At 50.4% G+C, this 18,765-nt stretch overlaps 2 protein-coding genes across 2 annotated transcripts; both read left to right on the top strand.

The window, feature by feature from the left end:
• Positions 1-1,232: 1,232 nt before the first annotated feature.
• LOC104138179 (D(1) dopamine receptor) lies at positions 1,233-4,385 on the top strand. Its single transcript, XM_009665643.2, has one exon. It carries the CDS (start codon positions 1,375-1,377, stop codon positions 2,734-2,736), a length of 1,362 nt encoding a protein of 453 aa, XP_009663938.2. The 5' UTR covers positions 1,233-1,374; the 3' UTR covers positions 2,737-4,385.
• A 797-nt stretch (positions 4,386-5,182) lies between these two features.
• On the top strand, positions 5,183-18,741 carry R3HCC1 (R3H domain and coiled-coil containing 1). The gene is made up of 9 exons (XM_009665647.2): positions 5,183-5,541; positions 5,656-5,811; positions 10,120-10,249; positions 11,447-11,584; positions 11,871-13,143; positions 13,908-14,080; positions 15,368-15,438; positions 16,314-16,409; positions 18,525-18,741. Exons 2-9 carry the CDS (start codon positions 5,742-5,744, stop codon positions 18,671-18,673), a joined length of 2,100 nt encoding a protein of 699 aa, XP_009663942.2. The 5' UTR covers positions 5,183-5,541; positions 5,656-5,741; the 3' UTR covers positions 18,674-18,741.
• The last annotated feature ends 24 nt before the right edge of the window (positions 18,742-18,765 follow it).

Below are 18,765 nucleotides of genomic sequence, written 5' to 3'. Positions count from 1 at the left end.
AGGTTCTTAGTGCTGTATCTTTTGAGAGGATAATTGCGCTCTTGTTTCAAAGTAGTGCTTGGGCAGCTCCTGTTGTATCTGATTGTGCAAAGCATGGGTCACAGGGTCCAGTTATTTAACTCTCAGTGCAGTTGAGCTGACTTTGTATAGGTTGGCTCCTACTGTCTTTAGAAGTGATGCATCTTACAGGCAAAGGCAGAGGTAATTGCAATACACTACTACAACAACTATCAGTGCAATGAATGAGTTAATGCTGAATTGCCAAGTTGCTTTTTCAGTTTGATTGGGAAAGCTTTTGCTGCTTCTTCCCCCCTTGGGTAGTTTGCTAGCAAGGCGTTTCTCAAAAGCTGGTCCCGGTTTAAGCAGTTGCTCTAGAGTTGGATCTCAAGGAAACTTGGCTCCTGCAAGATTTGCCTGATGTTTCTTTGGGTAGGGAAGCACTTAGGCTGACAGAGTGATCTTAGTTATAAAGTGGTGGATGGGATTTCCTCACTACTGAGACTAAACTGTGCCTTAGTAGGTCAGACCTTGCTCTTAATACTGTGGCATTCTTCACCTCAATTCAAGAGGGGAGTCATGCAGAGAGTCATTTAGGTGTCTTTTGTTCAAAGATCAAGCCAATAGATTATTGCACACTAAATTTCCATCCTGACTTGCATTCAAGACCCTCAAATCCCACTTGAATGTTTATTTTACCCCTTCAATCCTATCACCTAATTCCCAAGCAACTTACCCTGTCAGCTGAGAACTCCCAAAGCCATGTTCTTCATAGCTTGCAGAGGACCGAACTGGTGAATAGGGGACCTGGTGTGCGAGGAGAGGCAGATCTCACCTGTGTGAAATCCAGAGGAAAATTGGCAAGAGAAAAAAGAGCAGATAGCAGAGCAGCCTGTTTTATAAGCAGAGAACTCCATTTGCAAGAGCAGAGAGAGCCCAGTTCCCTCTTACGTCTGGCAGCGAGTCCCAGCCTGGCCAGTACGGAAGGGATTGACTGGGATTCTATAGCAGGCAATAGATCAACAGCAGATGAAGAGCTCCTGAGAGAGGAGAGGGAGAGAGGCTTGCAGCAAAGCCCTCCCAGCTTGCTCAAGTATCGGAGGTGAGTGCTGGCTCTTTGTGAACGGCAGGCTGCAAAGAGAGAAAAGTGGGGTGGGAGGCAAGAAAAAACAGATGCCAAGCTGTTGGCAGGAGACTTGGAAAGGAGTGAGAGCTTCAAGTGCTTTTCCTTGGGCCGGGTTGTCTAGCTGGGTGCGAGAGCTGGAAGGATTGCAGCTGGTGCTTCTGAGACGTCAGCGGAGCAATGAAAGGAGGTTTGGGATGTTGATGGGGACTTAGCAGCAAAATCTCTCAAGGGACTGGAACAAAGGGGAACCCATGGATGATTTTTACACTTCCGGAGAAGGAGATAAACAGGATGTGATCAATGACACCAGCAGTAGGAAGAGCTGGGCAGAGGAAGGCAGCTCCAAGTTGTCGTTCCGTGTGGTGACAGCTGCTTTACTTTTCCTTCTCATCCTCTCCACGCTCCTGGGCAACACTCTTGTGTGTGTGGCTGTGGTCAAGTTCAGACACTTGCGCTCTAAGGTCACCAATTTCTTTGTTATCTCCTTGGCAGTGTCTGACCTCTTTGTGGCTGTACTGGTGATGCCTTGGAAGGCTGTCACTGAGGTGGCGGGATTCTGGCCCTTTGGGGCTTTCTGTGATGTCTGGGTTGCTTTTGATATCATGTGCTCCACAGCCTCCATCCTCAATTTGTGCATCATCAGTGTGGACCGTTACTGGGCCATCTCCAACCCCTTCCGTTATGAGAGGAAGATGACGCAGCGGGTGGCCTCTATCATGATTGGAGTGGCTTGGCTACTGTCCCTCTTGATTTCCTTCATCCCTGTGCAACTGAAGTGGCACAAGGACCACGAGCTCCTTAGCCAGCAGGAGCCAAGTTTTAAAGTCACCTGGGAGGAGAACTGTGATTCTAACCTCAACAGAACTTATGCCATCTCATCCTCTCTCATCAGCTTTTACATTCCTGTTGCCATCATGATTGTGACATACACCCGCATCTTCCGCATAGCCAGGCAGCAGATCCGTAGGACCTCTTCCCTGGAGAGGGCAGTGGAACATGCCCAAAACTGCCACAACAGTGACCACCTTCATGAAGCCTCCCTGAAGAACTCCTTCAAGAAGGAGACCAAGGTCCTCAAGACTCTCTCCATCATCATGGGTGTCTTTGTGTTCTGTTGGCTGCCCTTTTTCGTGCTCAATTGCATTGTGCCCTTTTGTGACCTTGACCTACATGAGCCAGGGGAGGTGCCTTGTGTCAGTGAGACTGTCTTCAACACCTTTGTCTGGTTCGGGTGGGCCAACTCTTCCCTCAATCCTATCATCTATGCCTTCAACGCAGACTTCCGGAAAGCCTTTGCAACCATCTTGGGCTGTGGCTGCCCTTGCCCCAGCAATGCAGTGGAGACAGTGACCTTCAGCAATGAGCTGGTGTCCTACCACCATGATACCACGTGTCAGAAAGAAGTGGTGACCCTTAGCTACTCCCAACTTCTCCCACATGCTGCTCTACAGCTGGAAAACAACGAGGTGTCCTTTGACAAGGTTTCTCAGGTCTCTGAGCCCGCTCGCGTCAACCGCCCCGTGGATGTCTTGCCTGCTGTGGTGCATGTGGAGCGAGAGATGGCTATCTCATTGGAGAAGATTGCACCTTTCACCGCTAATGTGCTGGACTGAGACAGGGTTGGGAGCAGGGTGGTGGGATGGTCTTGGGGAGAGATGGAAATAGGGACACTACTGCAGTTGCCTGTTTTCTGAGGAACTGGAGAATACCATGGATATTGTCCTCTCTGCTGGGCAGGAATTGCGTTAATAATTGTGAAATAGCCAGAGTGACTTTCCAGATGACTGAAGGGGTTTTGTGTTTTGTTTGTTTTGTTTTTTGTTTTTTAACTTATAGTTTCAGATCCAGACCAGGTGGGCAGTAAAAGTCTGTGTTGCTGCTTTCTTGGGTGACCTGTGGAAAAACCCTTACTGCAAAAGATGAAAATCCAGAGCTTGAATCCCGCTTTCCTTGTGACTTCAGCTGAGAAAGCAAAGATTTGTGTGGTCTGCTAAGCCTCTCCCTCTTGGTCCATGAAATAGAAACACAGCAGTGCTTGTGGGGGAAGAGGCTGGTTTTACCACTGTCTATGTCCAAAAGACCATCAGCCCATGGCTCCAAACTGGCACAAACCAAATGCAGCTGCTTACTTGGGTGATAACTGCCGCTGGCAGAAGTAGTAATGCTGCCTTGTGCTGGGTGGGACAGCACCTTTAACTAGGGAGAACCACTTTCCTGGTGGACTGTGCAGAAAGGAGGTAACTTTGGTCCAGACTTTTGCAGCTTGCATTCATGTTTGAGCAGAATAACAAGCAGCAGGGGATTTGAGTCAGGATTTGGGGTCTGCTCCTGGCTTTCGGAAGGATGTCATGTTGAGGGGGTGACTCAAAAATCCCCCGTTGGGGCCTGCCTCAAGGCGCTAAGGCGGAACGAACGACCTTGCTAGGATACTCTCCTGCATTCGTCTGGGAGGTGATTAGCCTCACCTCTGACTCTCTCTCTGTTGTTCAGGCAAATTATCCTGCAGGTTGAGACAAGTTCGCAGCCACCCTTGCTGGAGCCCTGAGGCTGGGCTTGGTAGCAGCTTGTTGGAGCATGCTGCAGGGTGCTCACTCATTAGCCGAGGATTCGGTACGCTAAAGGTCTGCGCTAGCCCCTGGAGCAGAGCCGGGCTTCCTAAGCCGGGATATGCACAGCTGAGTGCAGACCAGGATGTACGTAAACTTTGTTTCAGCCCCAGGACGCTGGAGCCTTAGTTAGCTTGGAGCCTTCGGGAGTGAGGGTCTGAGCCCTTCAGAAAAGCAGAATTCCAGATTTTAAAGCAAGAAGGCTGCTGTTTTGCTTTCAGTGCCTCTGCCGCATCTCCCATCAGTCATGTCCCCCTCCCTTTCATAGTCTGTTTCTTCCCCCTTTCACTTTGTTCTCTCTCTAATTCCCTTCCTCCCCCATTTCATTAAGGATCCTTCCACACTGTCTCCCTTGCTGTCTCATTTCAATAATAATGGCTTCTTAAGAAGCACTCTTTGCTCACCTGTACTCTTTAATTACCCTCTCCTGTGCACGTTGGAACTTGTGTCTGGTTAGCCCTTGTGTCAGGGTAGAAACGGCAAGCGAACAGCCCCCAGCATTTCACTGCCGACTGCGACACGAGTGACTTCAGAACTGTGTTTTGATCGGTGCGTGGTTAAACACTGCAGCAGCAAGCAGCACGTCCGTGTCATCTTGAATTTGAGACATCTTTAGCTCCCTGGCACAGCAGAGGAGCCTCTCCCCCTCCCCAGCAAACTTGAACAAAAAGAAAAATCAGAAAGTCATAATTACAGAGTAATGGTAATTATTAAATAGAGCCCAATTATAGTCAAGTTACAGCATAATCAGCGTGGGAGGGGAGCAGAGCTCACCATATTCCCAAGGTCGATGCCTGGATTTTTCTGTAGAAGCACTGATAGGACTCAGCATCATTTCTAACCATCTCTTTGCACAGCAGTGGTGGCTAGTCATTAAAGCAGGGACAGGTTCTTGAGGTTTTTCAGCTCTGGGAGGACAGTGCAGCCAAACTGGTGGAGAAGGAATTATTGCTCTGAGATGGGGACTGTCATCTAGCATGTTTGTAGGAGGCCTGCTGTGACTGATTTCATTTGAATGTTATTGCAATATATATATATATATATATATATATATATATATATATATATATATATATATATAAAATGTGATGATTTTCTCCACTAAAAGCATAGTGTGTTGTAGCGTATGTGGTATAGTTGTGCTTTACTTCAGGACTCCTGGTTTTGGTGGCTAGAGGGAGCGGGGATACCTAGCTTTTTCTCAAAACGGTATTGTCTTGGTTTCCCTGTTTTTGAAGGGTTTAATAACACTCACCTTGCAGCAAGGTTCTGGGGCTTAATCCATGACTGTTTGTAAGGAGATCAGAGAAAAGCAAGTAGCTCCACTTATTACTGTTATCTAAGATGAGCTGGGTGAACCTACAAAAGAAAGACGAGGGAGAAGGTAATGTGATCCTTTGACAGAGGTGGGCTTTTTTGTCCGGTTACTGTCTGCATTTAACTTGTTTGTAGTGTGCTGGAGTTAGGGAACAGGGCAAGAGATTGTTTATTGCTCTCCACCTCACAGCCCCCTGCTCCAAAGGACTGGGGCTGTCTTCTACCAGCTGGGCAGTGCACCAGCTATGTGCACCTGCGGTCTGGCCAGTCACGTGGATGGCCAGTTTCTTCCTGGCATCTGCCTCAAAAGAAGAGGAGGTGTCAGAGAGCTAAACCAGAAGGCTCCAGTGTATGGAACTGGCCTCCCTGTGTTAGAGGCACTTCTGTGGCCAGTCTGGGAAACAGACAACAGCTCCAAAAATGTGTATAACTGTGCGTTAAACTGTGTGGACCACGCCTCGCGTCATCTTCTGGCCTGGAACGCAGAGCTCTCGGGTAAGGTGTGAGGCCGACGGCCTGTTTGTTGACATCCCCGAGAGCCCTAGGAAGAATCCAGCCCTGCTTTGTTTTGCACCAATTGCTTTCTGCTTCTCTAAATTTCCTCTGCAGTTTCACTGGGATCCGTGCTCCTCCTTCCATCCTGAAGTCTTACAAAATATTGTTACAGCCCTGGCTGTATTTCAGAGGTGAATGAAATGAGTTCCCACCTGAGGTTGGTCCTGTGTTTGGTTGCCAGTTCTGCTGCTCTCCTGCCCTGTAATACTGGTAAGTCACTTAGGTTTCCGGGGCTCTGGTTTTGCCATGTGTGTAACGAGGGCCGCAGCGTTGGCTCGTCCTGCAGATGCATTGTGAAGACAGGGCTTTTCTCAGGCTTTCAGGGTGAACGTGGCTGTCATTGCCGAACGGTCTAGGTTGGAGTAAAAGGAGTAAATAAATGCTCAAATCCAATTCAGTGAGAGCTGATTTGCAGCCTAAGGAAACAAACTGGCGTCCTGCATGCTCTGAGTGTCCCTCTTTGCTGCTGCAGCAGCTGCTGTGGAGGTACTGTGGCCCCGACGTTATCTCATTAAGTGCCTAAAAAGCTGGTTATGTGAAGAGACACTGTTAACCAGGGAGAGGTATCCAGGTCCTATCAGGCAAAATTCGAGTGTCCGAAGCCACTCGCTTAAGCCTAGGCGCATTGGGACTAGGGGAGAAGGAGCGTTAAAATCTCAATTTAAATGGAAATTGGAGGCTGTTCTTGAGAGAGAAGGGACAGCAGCTGGCAGCCTTTTTTGAGAGCTCATGGGGCAGGGCTGACGGGATTCATGCTGTGACTTGGAGGTGAATGGTCTGGGCTGCCTGGGACTCACCTCGCAACCTGAGGAAGTTTGTGTTTGGAGAGGGACATCTCTGCTCTGACCTAAAGCCAGAGGTGGTGTAAGGGAGGCTCTCCTGTCTCCCATGCTGATGGGAGGCATATATGGCACCCCAAAGGGGGAAGGAGCCTGAGGTGACATCCACAGCTGTGCAGGAGCTTGCTGCCAGTGCTGTAGTGGCTTGGAGACAGAGGATGGTGGCACTGTATGCCCTGACTCTGGTTTTGGAAGCCCGTGCTGCTGGCCCTGAGGTCAGGGCTAGTAATCTTTGTCTGGCCCTAAAGGAAAAGTGGAGCAGGGCTTTCACCTCCCAAACCTAGACTGGAAACTGTGCTGCCCCTCACTCACTCATGTAGGTTAGAAAGGATGCTGGGCGGCTGGGAACAGGGTGCTGGCTTATTCTATGCAAGCACTAAGTCACTGCACACTTTATTATGCAAATCTGGGGCAGACTGTGGGGATTAACAGTGTGCAGGTGGTGGCTGCCGTTGCTGCAGCAAATGGTTGCAGATGTCATGCCTACCTCTACTTTCCCAGCTGGGTTGCAGGAGGACCTCGTCAGGGCAGATAGTGTAGAGGACAGGGGGTGGCTCTTGCCCTTGAAGAAGGTGGGGGTTTGGTTTGGTTTTTGGGAGAGGGAATGGATTTAGCAGAGAAGGGGCAGATAGAGGATAACATTGGAGGAAGAACAGGATGGGGCTGAGGAGATAGAGGATAACATTGGAGGAAGAACAGGATGGGGCTGAGGTAGGTTGCTATCTTGCCTGACATTGCTTCCAAATTGGAAACGTCAGCTGCTCCTCTCATCAGACAGAGGCCAGGGTCCTTCTCTGAGGGAAGCAGAGACTCCAGACAAGGGGCATGACTGGATGAGGGTCTCTGGGTGCTTGAAGGAGCCTGGCGGAAGCTCTTGTGAAATCACAGGCCTGGCTTGCTCAATCTATATGGTAATTTAGAGCAATCAGTCAGCTAAGGGGGAAAGGCAGCAGAAATTAACCCTGCCAGCCCCGAGCAAAATAAAGTAGAAACCAAGAATCTATGCCTGGGACAAGGAAGAGAGGGTTGTGGGCTGGGTAAAGGTAGCATCTGGGGACCTGAAGAGGTGTATGGCTGGGATAGGGCAACACTTCTTGCTGTGAACCTTGTCCCTGAGCAACCGCTGTGCTTCCCTGCCCTGTATGGGGCAGCAGCTGAATGCTGGAAGACTGGCAGGAAGCAAAGGGGAAAGCCACAGCGAGCATGGGAAGTCTCAGCCCAAGAAAAACAGCGTGTTGGCTTCTAGTGCAGAGCTAGTGAGCACCTGCAGCACGGAGCAACCGAGGGGGTGACAAATGCACTTCCCAGCTGGAGAGCTGCTGAAGGCTCAGCCTCAGGGGGTGGGATGTGGGGAGGTTAATCCTCGCGTGGGCAGTCCCAAGGAAGGGATACCGTGGGAAGGCTGAGGCAGGCGGTGCGGAAGGCAAAGGTGGAGCTGTGCCTTGGCTGTTTGAAATATAGGTACGTCAGGGCAGATCCCCCTCGAGCTGAGGATGGTTTTGTAAAAGCGAGGCCAGACTCTCTCCCTGCGCCAGCATGAGGATGGCTCTGATTTATGAACTGTACTGCCTTAGCCTTGTCTCTGGATCGGGCAAACTGTGGAGCATGCAATGGAGCCCTGATGTGGTTCTTTGCTGCTACTGCAAGAGAAATAATGAAGGTCTTTAGTTACCTTTGAGCATATCGCTAACGGACTGCGTGGTCGGTTTTCATTGACTTTGCTCCTGTGCTGAGCAGCAGCGGCTTCTCGGCTGGGAGCAGCTCAGAGCTGGGTAGCGACCATCTCTGCTGGTGCTGAGAAGCAGTGAGGGTGCTTTCACGGAGCTGGGAGATGGGTTGCACAAGGTTTAACCTGTCTCAGTCCCTGGGAAAGGGGACCGCAAGTCAATGTGATGCTGCCCTCACCCTCGCAGCCGCCCTTGAAGAGCGTTGTTTCTCTTCTGTGCAATGTTTTAAACTTGCGAGACCCTTATTTACTCTTCCAGAGACTGTCACCTCGGGCAAACTGTTCCTGCTCAAATGTTCATATGCCCTCTAGGACCTATGCATTAATTTATTGTAGAAGGAGGGAATTTGGAGCAAGGAGAATGCTTCAGAAACAGCCCCCCCGGGGGGGCGGGGCCTGGGGGCCGGGGGGGCGGGGCCTGGGGGCCGGGGGGGCGGGGCCTGGGGGCCGGGGGGCGGGGCCTGGGGGCCGGGGGGCGGGGCCTGGGGGCCGGGGGGGCGGGGCCTGGGGGCCGGGGGGGCGGGGCCTGGGGGCCGGGGGGGCGGGGCCTGGGGGCCGGGGGGGCGGGGCCTGGGGGCCGGGGCCTGGGGGCCGGGGGGGGCGGGGCCTGGGGGCGGGAGGAGCCGCGCCGGGGCCAGGGCCGGGCGCAGGCGCCGCGCCGGGAAGTGCTGCTGGCCCGGGCCTGGCGGTAGGGGCGGCCTGGGGGGGGGGGGGTGCTGCAAGGGGGCTCGGAGCTGCACGGGAGCGGGGGGGTGTGGTGGGGGGGCAGCGGGGCGCAGGGAGCTGCACGGGGTGCTGGGGGTGCGCGGGGAGGGGGTCGGGGTGCAGCAGGGGTGCGCAGAGGTGCACGGGGTGCTGGGGGTGCGCGGGGAGGGGGTCGGGGTGCAGCAGGGGTGCGCAGAGGTGCACGGGGTGCTGGGGGTGCACGGGGAGGGGGTCGGGGTGCAGCAGGGGTGCGCAGAGGTGCACGGGGTGCTGGGGGTGCACGGGGAGGGGGTCAGGGTGCAGCAGGGGTGTGCAGAGGTGCACGGGGTGCTGGGGGTGCACGGGGAGGGGGTCAGGGTGCAGCAGGGGTGCGCAGAGGTGCACGGGGAGGGGGTCGGGGTGCAGCAGGGGTGCGCAGAGGTGCACGGGGTGCTGGGGGTGTGCGGGGAGGGGGTCGGGGTGCAGCAGGGGTGCGCAGAGGTGCACGGGGAGGGGGTCGGGGTGCAGCAGGGGTGCGCAGAGGTGCACGGGGTGCTGGGGGTGCACGGGGAGGGGGTCGGGGTGCAGCAGGGGTGCGCAGAGGTGCACGGGGTGCTGGGGGTGCGCGGGGAGGGGGTCGGGGTGCAGCAGGGGTGTGCAGAGCTGCACGGGGTGCTGGGGGTGCACGGGGAGGGGGTCGGGGTGCAGCAGGGGTGTGCAGAGCTGCACGGGGTGCTGGGGGTGCGCGGGGAGGGGGTCAGGGTGCAGCAGGGGTGTGCAGAGCTGCACGGGGTGCTGGGGGTGCGCGGGGAGGGGGTCGGGCTGCAGCAGGGGTGTGCAGAGCTGCACGGGGTGCTGGGGGTGTGCGGGGAGGGGGTCGGGGTGCAGCAGGGGTGTGCAGAGGTGCACAGGGTGCTGGGGGCATGAGAAGGGGGTCGGGGTGCAACAGGGGTGTGCAGAGGTGCACAGGGTGCTGGGGGCATGAGAAGGGGGTCGGGGTGCAACAGGGGTGTGCAGAGCTGCATGGGGTGCTGGGAGCGCATGGGGAGGGCGTCACAGGTGAAATAGGGGTGTACAGAGCTGCGCAGGGTGATTGGGGTGCACAGGGAGGGCATCACAGGTGCAATAAGGGTGCACAGAACTGCACAGGCTGCTTGGGGTGCACAGCAAGAGGGTCCCGGGTGCAATAAGGGTGCACAGAGCCGCACCAGCGTGCGCAGGGGGCAGGGAGGCTTGCAGCCGGCTCCACGCAGCTCTGTCCCCCCACAGGCCTCCTGTCCGCTGCCACCCTGGCGCTGCGCCGCCTGGATGGCGTTTTCCTCTCGCCCAGCGAGGATGACTTCGTGGGCAGGATCGCGGAGGAGCTGGAGCAGTTCCTGCTCCAGGGCCAGCACCACAGGTAAGCTCCCTGCCGTGGCAGCAAGCGGCCCGGCGCCTGCTGAGCCCCAATCTCTGCACGCGGTGACCCGCTCCCGGCTGGCGGGAGCCGTCCTCGGGCTGTGGCACGCTCTGCCCCAGAAGCGGCCGTATTTTGTGACCCGTCTCTGTTTTGCATCGGTCCTCCGGGGTGAAGGTGCGCACTGGGTTTGAGCTGCAGCGTTTGGCATCTGGGCTGCAAAGTCTGGCTGGCTGCAGAGCTCGAGCCGGGCCTGGTGCTTCCCTGCAGGCCCAGGACTGGGTTGGCGTTTCTGCTGTGCATGTTGCTCCCTTAATGCTCTGTTAGGCAGAATTATTTTGGACACTTGTGGCTTTTACAACAGCTGTAGTCAGGCCTAGCTCACTCGTTGTCAGCCGACAAGTTATGACTGATGTTTTCATAATCAAGCCGTTTGGTTCTCCTCCCCTGCTGAGGTTTTCCTGTGCACCAGAGCCTCTTCCCCAGCAGCCGACTGATGGTTCAGGCTTGCTGTGCCATTTTTCTTTGGCCAAGCTGGTTTTGACCTGGACCTAGGCCCTGATCTAGTGATTCTGAAACTCTTGAGATGGCCTAAAAAAGGGGGTGAGATGGGAGTGGGGCAGAACTACCTAGTTCAGCTATTCTTCCAGCTTGTAGTGAGCTCAAATATTTATTTTATTACTGTTTTTTTTTTTTTTTAAAGTTTGGAGGGAAAAACACCAGCATAATTTCAAAATGCTCAGGAGTGCAACTAGAGCTGTAAAAGTATGTTTAAGTGCAACGCAACTGAATGCAGGGTTTATTTATTCATCCATTCATGCTGTTTCAGCTGTGAGTTTCTGGAAGTGCATTCAAATGGGAGGAGGGTGACTGCTGCCAGGTGCCTCAGTCACATACTGCCCAGCCGTTCCCAGACGGGCTCGCGGCAGGAATGAGCCCCGGGGCCGGGGAGCGCGGACTCTGCCGCACGCCCTGCGTAGGTGCAGAGCAAGTGTGTCCGTCGAGACATCCTCCTGGGAGCGAGGAGGGGTTTGGGCTCTTCAATACCAGAAAGACCTGCCTGGCTTTTGGGTTTGGATTTTAATACCCTGCCCTAGGAACGGCTCGAGGAATAGGGGTTAACCAATTCTTGCTGCGTTCCTGTTGGATTGTTTCTCTTCTGACAAGCTGCTGCTGCCCCCAAACCCTCTCTCCTTCCAGAGTGCTCCTGTTCCCCCCTCTGTCCAGCCGCCTCCGGTACCTGATCCATAGGACAGTGGACAACGTGGATTTGTTAAGCAGCTTTTCTGTTGGGGAAGGATGGAGGAGGAGAACGGTTATCTGTCACTCGGCCATAAGGTACAGTGCAGTAGATGTAACAGCTCTTCTCTTTTTATGGCTCTTGGGTTTTTTTGTAAGCGTACAAGCATGAAGTTTGCATGCTGCTCCTCAGCTAAGAGGAGGGTGTCTGTTATTAACAGCACCTGTCACTAACTGAGGAATTTGAGGCTCTTTCCTATCTGCTGACTTCTGTGCTGATCTGATCCTTGGGCCCGTTTTCCTCCTCTCTCCCTTTTGCAGACATCTCGGGACTTAGCTAGCTGCCTCTGCTTCCCCCTCACTTCCTCTCTTCTCTTGGTCCTAGGCTGCCTGATGAGGCCAGCGACCAAAACCCCGGCAACAACGCGTCGAGGCCGCAGCGGCCTCCCCAGCCGCGGGGCCGAGGAGGCCGAGCCCCCGGGCCGCGTCACGGCGTGGAGGTGCCTAGGGACGCGTGTCGAGCCAGCGGAGGATCCGGCAGGATAAAAAGGCCACCCCGGAGGAAGCCAGACAAAGCCCTGTACGTCCCCAAGGCGATGCGCAAGAAAGCAGAACGGGTGGAGAGCGAGAGCCCGGGGGTGGCTGGCACCGAGTCAGGCGGGGATGTGGCGCAAGGAGAAGAGATCTGCCCTAAAGCTTCCGTCAGCGGTGCCCAAGGCGAACTGGACAAGTCCGAAGGCAGCACGGAGTCCGACGCAGCAGCCGGTGGTGTCTCTTTGGCCCTTGGCAAGGAACAGGATGTGGGAGAAGCTGACAAAGAGTCTGTTTCAGGAAAAAATGATGATAAAAATGATGACCGTCCTGCCTGCTGCATGGATGTCCCGTTGCTAGAGAGTAGTAATGACCTCCCTGGGCAGGAAGGTCAGGATAAAGACTGTTCAGATTCCTTTGCTTCTGTACACAACGAAAACCTAAGTGAAGCGGAAGAGCAAGCTGAGAGCTGTGACAACACTATTAAATTGGAAGGTAGCAAAACCCTGTGCCAGCTGCAAGCTCAAGACCAAAACAGCAGGGATGCTGGTGTACTGGAAGGCAGCAAAAACATCTCGCTATCAGAAAGTCGCAGCAGTGACTACTGTACAGACATTGCTGCAGCAGAATCTAGTGCAACATTAGTGCCGGTGGAAACCCAAGATAAGAGCTGTACTGCTGCCAAGATACTGGGGAGTGGCAAAAACCTGTCGCCGCTAGAAGAGCAGAGCAAGGACTTTGTGAATGCTGGCACGTTGGAGCTGAGCAAGAGTTTTTCAGAACTGGAAAGCCAGGATCAAGACTGCCCCATTATCACCCAGGTGGAGCATAACCAACACCAAAACTCCCCAGAAACCGAAGATCAGCAGCTGACTGCACCCAAATCAGTCTGTGGTGAGAACCCACCAGCTCCTGACATCCAGAACCAGTGCGGGGTCGATGTTTCTGTGCAAAACCACGGCAGAAAGGTATTCCTGCCAGGAGAAGGGGACAAGGAGTGTTCGGGCTTGGCTGATGCGCTGTGGCGTGAGCTGCAGTTGTCTGCAGGTGATAAAGATGAAGAGAACCCAGCCATCCATGAGCAGAACAACTTTGAGGATGACTGCACCACTGAGCTCTTGGAAGAGGTAGTGTTTTGCCACAGGCATTGCCTTAAGGAATGGCTTGGGGGAAAAGAGGAATTGGCCCTAAAAAATTAGTCTGTGGGAGGAGAGTCCTTGTGCCAGGACTGTTGGAGGTGTTTGCTGAACCTGCCTGTTGGCAGGAGCGTGGCAGCAGGAGTGACACGGAGGGGCTGAAGCGGGGCCTGCAGAGGCCCTCTCCTGGAGGGTCACCATTTGAAATGAGTTCTTGCCTGATGGATGCCTGACTGCTCTTTGAAATGAGCTTGTAGCTCTTGGTCCGATTCCTTGGCAGAGTATAGCCCAGACTGGACTAACCGGGCTTGCTCATGGTGTTTTTGGCAGGGTGGTCAGGACTAACCCTCCCGGGGCAGGGGTGAGATGCGCAGAAGGTGACATGCCTATGGGAAAGGTGGTGAATCAGTCCCAGGTTCCCTGATCTGTGGTGGTTGTGCGGTCCTCGTTCCTCTAGCAGCATGCCTCTTGCTCTTTTGTGTCTTTATTGGGATAATTTCCCACCCTCTCCCCATAGCGCAGGGAAGTGGTTAGCCATATTGTCTAAATGGGAGCAAAACTGCTTTCTCAGATGTGTGCAGGGCTGGTGGTAGCCGAAGTAACAGTTAAAGGCTCACACCCTTTCTCCCGTGCTGGTCTGAAATTGGTTTTCCATAACACTGTGCTTGCAAAGGATCAGGTATCTATGTTTGTACACTTCTGCAGTGTTTAGAAATAGCGCTTTTATAAACAGTGTTGTTTTTGAATCTTCCCAGATTGCAACTTATTTAACTGTGAAGGACATAAGCATTGAGAAGATCAAGTTTGATTATTCCAGTTATGGAGATGCACAGCTCAGCGAAGGGGACTTCGGACACGTAATTGAAATCTATGACTTCTCCCCGTCGCTGAAAACGGAGCACCTGTTAGAAATGTTCTCTGAGTTCCAGTAAGTACCTCTCTGAGAGTCGAAGACGTCAGGGGATGAAGTGAACAGTATTTGTACTTGAATGCCCAGCAGAAACCATTTTCAACAGTCACTGAAAGAATCCGATGATGCTACATGGCATTTTAATTTTGCCTTCATGTTCTTGTGTTTTATACTCTACCTGTGCTTTAATCTAAAGGACGTTTTTCTGCATTTGATGCATGATTTTAAAATGTCACAGGTTCTGTCATGCTCACACTTATCTGTGTGCGGGCTTGTTCCTACTGCTCTGGCTTCGGTGGGAGTCTTTAGGTGGTGTTTTATGGAAACCTCTCTACAGCGTCTCAGTGCCTGAGTGATATTGCGTGCTTACATAAGTGTTTGCAAAGAAAGGGCCCAATCCTGCTGTTGGAGATAAGATTTATTATGTAAGTGTGGGGAACAGAGAGAGCACTGCCCTTAAGGGACCAACATTGGATTTCTAGCAGAATAAGAACAAAGTTCAGCCATGCTTTAGCGATAAAGCTGTACTCAGTGCAAGTCTAAATTACTGTGTCGCTTCTGCAAGATTGCCTAGACGTGGTATCTGTAGGTACATAGCCTCATTGTTGTCCTCCTCCTCTCTTGATATACTTGATGGATTAGACATGAACGCCTCACCTCTTTTGAATTTGAGGGATCTGTAGCAATAGTTAAATTTTAAATAAGCTACTGTCTATTGTAATTTTTTAATGGATTTTTTCTGCTGCCTCAGAGTGAAACTGGGCTGAAAATTGACCCATCTCATTTGAGCAGTCAATTGTATTTATTTCCTGTGCTGCAGGAAAACCTTTGAACTCCTTGCTCCCAAACTCAGATTTTCCACTGATGTGTCATTAGAGTCCCCCTTCCCTTCCCCTCCACCATAGGTCTCTCCATCTTAAGCTTTGCAAACAACTTTTAGAAATCATTTGCTTATCTGAGCAATCGGGTAACGTGTGTAAAGCATTGTATAAATGATAAACAGTACTTAGGTATTCCAAGACAGTCCCTGAAATTGAAGTTTGACTTCCTCTAAGAGTTTCTAAAGAGGAAAAACAGAGTTCTTGAGGGCACCTGATAGAGGGTTCATAGATTGTGACTTTGATAGGGGCACATTTCTTCTGATTATTTCCCCTCATGTAAAATGGGTATAATAATGCTTTGAAAAACACTAATTGTATATGGATAAAAATACTAAATACTCTTGATAACTCAAGGTGGCTTATGCGTTTTATTGTGTGACTTTTTTTTCCTATCAGTAAATATTGTTCTCTTCTCTCATTTTAGTGAGAGCGGATTCAAAATTCAGTGGGTCGACGATACTCATGCCCTGGGAATCTTTTCCAGTCTGGCAGCAGGTAGCGTGACCTGGTCCTTGGCTGTGATTGAGGAACCTGCAGCGTTGCTGGGATTTCACTGCTGTTGCACAGTAACTGCACTGATGCAAGTTTGCAGCGTGCATCTGCTTATTCTTGCGCTCAGCCTAAGCCATTGCCAAAGGCAGTCATGGTTCATCACCTCTTTCCTCATATGCACTTCAAACTTGAAATGCTTTTAAGACCTGTGAAGCGGGAATTGCTGTGTGTTGTGAGCAAACTCCGCTTTGCAAGAACAACAGGTTTTTAATTGGCTTGGGTAATAAAGAGCCAATGCAGATGCTTCTGCATAGAGCTTCATACAGATGCTTTCTGCATGAAGAGCTACTCTGACTTATGCTGCCTTTTTTAGAAATTCATCTGTTTTGCCATTCATTCTTTTTCTCTTATAACTAGACATGATTCCTGCAAGCATACAACAAAAGGTGCTCGTGACCTCTTGGGGGACACTATGAGTGCCAATGAGACGCAGGTCAGACGCTGAGCCTCCTGGCAAACTGGCCTGTTCAGGGCAAACACTTTAAGCTCAAATCAGAGCATTCCCAAGAGAAGTTTCCATCCAGCAGTTTATGAGCGTACATGGTCTGAAAGCACATGCTCTGTTCTTGTTGTTTGGTCTAATAATGCATAATTTTTAAAGCTTGTTTTATGTTTTGTTGGCACTCTTTCCTATGCAAGGAATATGTGATCTAACCCTGAGGTGACCAGACTAAATTCAGCTGTTTTTTAGTATAAGTACTGATTAGCTGATGCAGCTCAACTTAGTGTTACGTATCCTGTACTGATTCTTACATGGTTAAAGTTACCAAAATTCAGCCCGTTAACTAACTAACTTCAGCAATCTTTATTCTTTAAAGCATCTCAAGCTCTGGGACGAAGTTATCCTTCTTTAAAGATTCGCCCATTGATCCATGGGACGAGACAGTCTAAAATTAAGGCGCTTCAGCGACCAAGTAAGAGAACTGTTTGTTATTTTGTGTTTTCTTCCTCCCCTCTCTCGTTGTTTGCCTATCTATGTCCTGAGTGGTCATGATGACTCGTTAAATGGGGAAATACATGTTGAGGACCATTATTATTATTTTTATAGCTTTATTAGAGAAGAGAGAACAAGCTGTTGTGACTTATATACAATCTTTAATAAGAGCCTGCCGCTGCATATTTTTTTGTTTTAAACAGTATTTTCAGTCAACTTGTAGCAGGGATATGTTGAAACATACTTATAATGTTGGATTTTGCTCTGACAGCCAAAATAACTGTTTGCAGCAGGCATGAATGAATAGCACAGGTAAATCTGATGGCAAACGGGTTTGTAGAACGAGAGTGGGTTATATATTACTTACAGGAAAGATAACTACAGATGTTATTTATGCTTAAGCTTTCAGTCTTTGTCCTCTGCTATAATTTAGCTACAGTAAGACAGAATCAAAGCATTAAATGCTGTTGCTTTTTGTTTATTCTTCAGCACATGGCTAAACGGTTTGCTGAAATTCAGGCTTAGTTTTTCTTATATCACTCGCTTGTGTAAAGTCTAAGCGAACAGTTAGGCTGTTGGGAAAAGAGGTCTATTTGTAGTAGCAGTTGTGGGAAGACAGAGGTATGTCAAACACCACAGGCTTGCCCAGGGACTTGCGCTGTTCTATTACTCTGCACTGTTAAAGGTAATAGATAAGACAAAAATCAATAGCAGTTGCATTTGGTGGTTGGCATAGTTTTATTCAGTATCAGGTGAAGAAAAAATTGTTAAGCTTAGCCATTAACATTTTTTATTTATTTTATTACCTTTAAAAATCATACTGTAATCAGTTATACCTTGCCACAGTAAAGAAATGCCATGAATCTTGCAGCAATAGACACTTTGCTGAACATACAACTATACTGTTCTTTCTACAGTACATTGCAGTTGAAACAAATTTCAGTATTAATGATTCAAAGGGACACTGTCACAGTTAGAATTTCCTGAGTTTTTAAGATTGCTAGATTTAAATTAAATGTCAAGGAATTGGATTTGCTTTTGCACTCTCCTTTTCACATCTGTTTTTATTCGATCTCGCTTCCTGATTCCCTTGCTGTAGCCTGTTGGCACATCTGTGAATCAGGTTGCAAACTCCTCCAGGGGAAAGCATATGTATATAAAACTTTGTTTGGCTTCAGTTAAAATAGCAAATTTTTCCCAAATACAAATTTGGATCTTAATTAGCTGACAGTGTCTCTTCTTTATTAAGAAAGAGCTTTGTCAAGAAAGATTGGCAGATTTATTTTCCAAGCTGTGGATGCTTTGAGTCTGTCCCTTTTTCTTTAAGCTGCTGATGGGCTGCCTTTATTAATAAAACTTCTGAAAAAGCAAGCAAAGCCCTCATTGCTAACTGGATAATGAATTTGCAAACAGTTGCTGATACACGATTATATAGTAGCCAAATCCAGACTGTTTTGGACTTTGTAAAGTTTTGGTATATGGCTTTCTTGTAAGACGAAATTGTACCAAGCCAGATGATTACCAGAAAATGGCGGTTACTGGTCACTCCTAGGCAAAGGGCTTTCCAAAAGCATCTGATACATTTAGCCTTTTTTTTTTTTTTTTTTTTTTTTTAAATGCAGCTGTTTTTCCATTACTGCTTTCAGTCAGGCTACATTGAGATCAAACTTTGTGTGAATAAATTTATTGGGCTGTGCCTTCATTTTGTTCTCAGTGACTTCACTTGCTGAATTGTGCCAGGAGTGGATATGAAGCTGTTCCTGAAAGCTAATTGGGAACAATATTCTCTACCACAGCAGAACAGGGCTGGCGCTTAATCACATCTAAATACATTTGTAACTGTCATTATTGCATCTAATTAAACTTTTTCAGGTAAATCTGAGCTATATGAAATCCAGAAGCATGTCTGTCTTTCTGAAAAGAAAAGACAATTTAAGGGATAGAGGTAGAATGATTTGCTCATAGTCCTAGGCTGCTTTGGTAAAAGAGCTGTGAAAATAGAAATCAGCCTTTCCGTCTGCCAGTCCTGTGGTTTAACCACAAGACGCTTCCTGAACAAGCTCTAACCTATTCATGTTCACCTCTTTTTATCTAGAGCTCCTTCAGCTTGCGAAAGAGAGACCCCAGACCGACACTGCGGTGGCGAGGCGGCTGGTGACCAGGGCGTTGGGACTGAAGCACAAAAAGCAGCGAGTCTCAGGCAATGAAGCGCTCCTGCCAGAAAGCTTGGACCAGGAAGAGTAAACCATGTCAGCTAGACGCGATGTATAGATGAGCATGGCTGTGATATTAAACTGCATGCAGAACAGTGAGTTGCCGCTGGGATGTTCTCTTAT

Source organism: Struthio camelus, chromosome 27 (assembly GCF_040807025.1).
Source record: "Struthio camelus isolate bStrCam1 chromosome 27, bStrCam1.hap1, whole genome shotgun sequence".
NCBI lineage: Eukaryota > Metazoa > Chordata > Aves > Struthioniformes > Struthionidae > Struthio > Struthio camelus.
The sequence above is the reverse complement of the archived record's forward strand: the minus strand, read 5'-3'. Positions and strand labels throughout refer to the sequence as shown.

Coding starts and splice junctions, on each gene's coding strand:
- R3HCC1 (XM_009665647.2), top strand. CDS start 5,742: ATGAGTTCCCACCTGAGGTTGGTCCTGTGTTTGGTTGCCAGTTCTGCT. Junction 10,250..11,446: donor CTCCAGGGCCAGCACCACAG/GTAAGCTCCCTG, acceptor CTCTCCTTCCAG/AGTGCTCCTGTTCCCCCCTC. Junction 11,585..11,870: donor ATCTGTCACTCGGCCATAAG/GTACAGTGCAGT, acceptor TCTTGGTCCTAG/GCTGCCTGATGAGGCCAGCG.
- LOC104138179 (XM_009665643.2), top strand. CDS start 1,375: ATGGATGATTTTTACACTTCCGGAGAAGGAGATAAACAGGATGTGATC.